We start from the raw sequence: 5,730 nt of genomic DNA, 5'->3' as shown, positions 1-5,730 counted from the left end.
CACAAGAAGACTGCTGGGCAGGGGACAGAAAAGCTTAGGTGGGTGCACATAAAGATGCTTCAACAAGTGAAAGATGGGGAAAGCTCCCCGCCGCTTTCCCTTCACTTCCTCAGTTACATGTTTCTTTTCTTTTTCTTTCTTTCTTTTTTTTTTTTTCTTTTTCTTTAATAGGAAAGGAAGTGCCTCTTAAATGTGTGGGGTGGGAATGGAGAGGAAACCCGTTGCTGAGCAGAAGCGCTAGGTTTTTTTTGTTTTTTTTTTAAGACATAAAATAATTACCCGATAGAGAAAGAAATCAACCAAGAAGCAATCTGAGGTCATGACACCATGTGTGGTACAAGGAGCGATTCAGCCCATAAGGGCTTCATTACCCCCGCAATAGATAACATTTGGCTAAATCTAGCTGCAGATTAAATCCCCGCAGCACAACAGAGCCTTGAATGGAGAGGCTCCTTTTTGTGTGGTCCTTCCTCGGGAGCTGCCTGAACCATTAGCCCCAATATATCCCTCTCCCCATTAACTGCAATTCCCTCCCGACAGCGCTTCGGTCATTTGTCTCCAAGCTCTACGGGGGCGTTTGATGAGTAAAGAAACAAGGAGAGGAGAGAAAGGCGTCGGGTTAATGAGTTGTAGCAAATCCACACTTTGTAGTCGGGAGGAGGAGAGCTGGTGGCCAATGTTTGTCCAACTGGTTTATTTTTCGAGACCCAGGCTATTGAGGAAGGCCTGTTCGAGCAGCCTTCTTGCCTACAAACACACAAACATCCTTCTGTTTGCCTTCAAAGAAAAGGGGTGGGGTGGGGGACCAGCACTGGATTTGCATGCGAATGAGGAGCCCCAGGAGGAGACATCCTTGCCCATCAAAGGCCTGGGTAGACCCGCTGCCTTTGTTCCAACACCTGCTTGTCAGCACAGCCTGGCCAGGCGTGCCCCACTCTCCGGGCTCACCAGCCCAAGGCCCACGGTCCACTCCTCGGTCTACACCCAAAGTCCTTACGGCTCTGGGCCCATACCTTAGGGCCTCTTACTGTACCCAGCATCAGTTCGCCGACCAGGTTTGCTGAGTAAAGCCCACAGCAAACGCCCAAATCTCAGAAAGTAGGCTGAACCTGGTGGTATGCAACAGACTAAACAAGCTCACGGCACCCAGCCTGACCAAAAGCAGGTTTGTGGTCTGCTGCCCGCGAGGGTGATGTGGGAGCCAAGCACAGGGACCCCAGCGCCAGCACTGAGCCACCCTGAACCTCGTGTACTGAAAGCCTATGGAGACGGGAATAAAACTCCGCACTTTATTAAGATGTGAAGATGTGTGATCAAAAGAAAAGACGTAGCTGAGATTCCCTGCTTTCTGGGCAGCTACACATTCATCCTGGGGGGGGGGGGAAGGAGGTGAAGAATCGCACAGTTTTGGTTTTGCCTTTCTTCGCAATAACTTTCAAATCCAAAAGTCGGCTCTGTGCATTGCACAAGTCTACCTTCAGGAGGTGCCGTGCCTCTCTATGGTTTACCTTTGGATCCTGCCTGCGAACGCCTCTGCAAAAGGGCTCCTGGGATGCAGAGGGTCTGGGGCTCCGGGTCTGCTTTCTTTAAAATTTTTATTAGAGTACAAGAAGCCTTTGAATATAAGATCTTCACCTACAACTTGCTATATATTTAGTGGTACTTTTCAGGTGTAAATATCTTTACTCTAACCTCAAATTTACCATCCTCCACAAATCTCTTGGGGGGGGGGGGAGGGTGCAAACAAACAGAATTTCATCTTGAGGTTTTGAGTCTTTTTCTTCTTCAGAAGAGACCAGGCTTCAAATATGGCCAGCCCTGCACAGTACTGGCCTGTTATGCAGACGTCATGATTAGATAGATTCAATCTGTGAGTCTTCAGATATTATAGTGTGTACACTTACCACACTTTAAAGAAACTGAACAAACAGATCTCTACTGCAACCTGCTGACCCAAAGCATTCAAATTATGTGTTACATATGCACCCATCTGCTATAAGCAGGGCTCGCAGTACCATCTGTACGTAGCCAAGACTAGCCTCAGCTTCTAAAAGGAACTACAAGTTGAATGTAACCAGCACTGAACGCCTTAAAATTCGAAAAGGGATGCCCTAAATCACCCAAACTGTTATTTAGTTCTGTAAACACCCAGGTACTTTCATCGTTAAATCTTTGAACCACATACTCTGTTAAAGTTGACAAATTCTCTTGCGCTTGGGTTATTCATTTTAAGCCAAAATCCCAGTCATCTTGCCTTTGCACTCAGAACTCATTTGTATAATCCCTGGACTCGCTTTTACCTTAAAGACCAGAACTTTCATATATAATTCATGATATAAATGTAAATATTTGCTTATCCAGGACGTTTACACCTTTAAACAGATAATCTCCTCATCTCTTTTTTGCTGTTAAAATTGTAAACTAGAGATGGGCCCTGCCTGTGTTGTTCCCATCCCAGTTTAACATAGTGTTTGAGCATTTTTTTTGTACAACATTTTGCTGATAAGTGAGCCGAAATTAACTCGAGAATTTCTAAAATAAAATTGAACACTCCTGTTAAATTACCTTAGAGTGACTAAAACATCTCCCTGATCTTAAACATGGACAAAGCTTGGACTTGGAATTATGTAGCAAAGTAACAAAGCTTTCATTTGCTGTCACTAAAAACAAGTTCCGTGCAGCGGGTGGCTTTGACTTGGAAAGTTTAAATGAAGAACTGTGGCAGTATGGCATCCCGGTTTTGTTAGTCTTTCTTTGAAAGTACTGTTTAAGTAGATCCTGGACTGAGTTCAGACTCATCTATTCCACCTTTTTTCTTCTTAACAGAAAAGAAACTAAGAAAGGGACAATTCAGCCAATTACTTAGGTGGCTTTTCTTTGAAAATTAAGCATTTTATTTCTGAAAAAAAGTGTAAAAATCTTACATTAGAATAGTACAATAATAATTGCCAGTAAAATTTACAATACTCCTTGCAAAGAATACGTAGTAAGTACAAAATAAAAATTCCGCATGTCCATTATGATACAAAACACAGGTTAAAAATAGGAAAATTTCGACTTGTTTCTTGTGTAAACATGTTAATTTTTTTCTTTTTATTTTCTTTCCATGAAAAAAGTATACCAAACAAGAGTGAACAAGTAGAGGCATTTCTTGGAGACTTTTACTGGTTTTCTATAAGCTGCATTTAAACATTACTGATTTTTTTTTTTTCTTAAACGCCTGGACCTGAGAATCTCTACACCTCAAAAAGGTCTTAGTTTTGATGATTTTGCTTGTTTTTTTTTTTTTTCTCAATTTGTCAAAAGTCAAGGAAATTCCTAGTGCCAAGACAGAGCGACTCCCCTCCTTCCCACCCCAAGTCAGGGTTGCAGCATAGGGCGATTTTGCATAAATAGATGGACCCTCTGAGCTAAACTGCGTGACGCCCCAGCTGTCGCCCAACACAGTCTGGTCCAAGAATCCGAAGCGGCGAAAATGGGGGCGCGAGGTCGCCGAGGACCGGGAGGGGCTAACGAAACCAACCCCCCATCCGGAGAAAGAAGCCGGGGGTCCTACCTTCGCTCTCTCCCGCGCGCTAACGGCGTTTCTAACAATTGGAAATCCTAGCAGTAAAGTTCTCCACACTGGACAGCGCAGTCCCTTGGTGCAGAGTTCCCAGCGCGGCGGACGAGGACACAGAGGAGGCGGCGGCCGCGGCGGCGACCACGAGCGAGCGGGTGAGCGCGACGGCGGGACCAGCAGCCGCCTGCACTGCGCAACCCCCGCCCCCGGGTCCCGGGGCGGTCCCGCTGGCGGCCCCGGACGAGGCGTGCGCCCCGGCGGCCGCGGGACCCCGAGTGCGCCCGATGAGGCTCTCGATGGAGAAGGGCGAGCGTGAGAGCGCTGCGGCGCCCGGGCCTCCCGCCTTGACTGCGGCCGCCTGCAACGGGCCGGGCAGGGCGGCGGCCAGCGCGTGTGACCGGTAGCCGAAAGCGGTCCGCGCCAGCTCGGCGGCCGCACCGGGAGGCGGCGGCGGCGGAGGAGGAGGCGGGGGCGAGTGCGGATGGAAGGCGGCGGCGGCTGCCGCGGCGGCAGCGGCAAAGAGCGCGGAGGGCGGCGCGCAGGGTGGCAGCTGCAGGCCGTAGGCGCAGCCGTAGGCTCCGTAGCCGCAGGCGGGCGGCGGCGGCGGCGGCGGGAAGAGCGCGGCGCCCGGGTCCCCCGCTCCCGCTGCCGGCCCCGCACCGCGCAGCAGCAGCGCCTCGGCCGCCGCGTGGGGAGCAAGTAGCGGCTGGCGCTTGAAGCGCTTGCGGCGCCGCAGGAAGCTGCCGTTGTCGAACATGTCTGCGGACTCCGGGTCGAGGGTCCAGTAGTTGCCCTTGCCCGGGTTGCCCGGTTCGCGCGGGATCTTGACGAAGCAGTCGTTGAGCGACAGGTTGTGACGGATGCTGTTCTGCCAGGCGGGGAACTTCTCTCGGTAGTAAGGGAAGCGGCTGCTGATGAACTCGCAGATCTCGCTGAGCGTCAGGCGCTTCTTGGGGCTCTGCAGGATGGCCATGGTGATGAGCGCGATGTACGAGTAGGGCGGCTTCACCAGCGGATTCTTAGCGCCCCCGCCCGTGCCCGCGCCCGTACCACCTCCCGCGCCGCCTCCCGCTCCCGCGCCGCTGCAGCCGCCGGACCCCGTCCCCGGAGCGGGCGCAGGACCCGGAGGCGCGGGGGACGCGGCGGGCCGCGAGGCCAGCAGCAGGTCATCGTCGTCGTCGTCCTCCTCCAGGTCCTCGAGATCGTCCTCCCCGGCGTAAGAGCGCCGCCGCCGCTGGGCCGAGCTGGGCAACCCGGACCCGCTGCCGCGGCGGCCGCCGCCGCCCTCGTCGTCATCGTCCTCCTCCTCCTCCTCGTCGTCCTCGCCCTCCCCCACCACGTCGATGTCTGTCTCCTCCGCGAGGCCGGAGGCATCGGACATCTCCGTGCTCAGGGTCATAGCTGGGGCGGCGCGGTGGCGCGGCGGCACATAGGGGCACCGGGCTCCCGGCTCCCTGGCCTCCCCAGGCCGACCCCGGAGCGGCGGACCCGGAGCGAGCACGCCACGCTGAGACGCGCGGCTGCAGGAGGTGGCTGGGGCCGCTCCGCTCCGCTACTTGGCGAGCCGGGCTGCGCGCGGTGTTTGCGCTCCCCGGCTCGGCGGGCACCGGGTGGCGGGCGCTCTAGACTTGACCTTTTCCACTGCGGTCCCTTTAGCCTGGTCAGTCCAGGAGGGGGTGGCTGGACCCTGGCGGGCCAGTCGGTGTCGGGCGCCCAGAAGGGCGCGGGACGAGTGAGAATCTAGAAACGGAGCTCGGCAAGGCCAGGGCTGAGTCCAGAAGAGGGCGGACCTTGTCTGGGCTTATAGCAGAAGGGGGCTTGTCACATGGTGTGCACGTCAGAGCGCGGCCCAGGGAAGGAAAAGAAAGGCGAGGGAATCGGCGTGCAGGGAGAGAAAGTTCACCCGCAGGAGGGGCAGCAGCAAGAGTTGGAGACTGAAGCCCACTATTTCTTGCCAAGGTATTGGATATCCTGAATCCCACCCTAGCCAGCCGCGAGCCCGACCCCAGAACTACAGGAGTTCAATCCCCCAGCCTGATTCTCCCGGATTAGCCCTCAGCCCTAATCTCAGAAGCTCCGGGGACGCTTAGATTGGACAACCCAGTGGCCTGTAGGAGTCATCCCACTGGGGACAACTGCTCTATGTGTGAGGTGCTCACTGGAATATT

At 53.9% G+C, this 5,730-nt stretch overlaps 1 protein-coding gene across 1 annotated transcript; it reads right to left on the bottom strand.

Moving 5' to 3' along the window:
- Positions 1 to 267: 267 nt before the first annotated feature.
- Positions 268 to 5,332, bottom strand: Foxd1 (forkhead box D1). Its single transcript, XM_021180944.1, has one exon. The coding sequence runs from the start codon at positions 4,959 to 4,961 to the stop codon at positions 3,588 to 3,590; it is 1,374 nt and encodes a 457-aa protein (XP_021036603.1). The 5' UTR covers positions 4,962 to 5,332; the 3' UTR covers positions 268 to 3,587.
- Between the last annotated feature and the right edge of the window lie 398 nt (positions 5,333 to 5,730).

This window comes from Mus caroli, chromosome 13 (assembly GCF_900094665.2).
Source record: "Mus caroli chromosome 13, CAROLI_EIJ_v1.1, whole genome shotgun sequence".
Classification (NCBI taxonomy): domain Eukaryota; kingdom Metazoa; phylum Chordata; class Mammalia; order Rodentia; family Muridae; genus Mus; species Mus caroli.
This window is presented reverse-complemented; position numbering and strand designations above follow the sequence as displayed.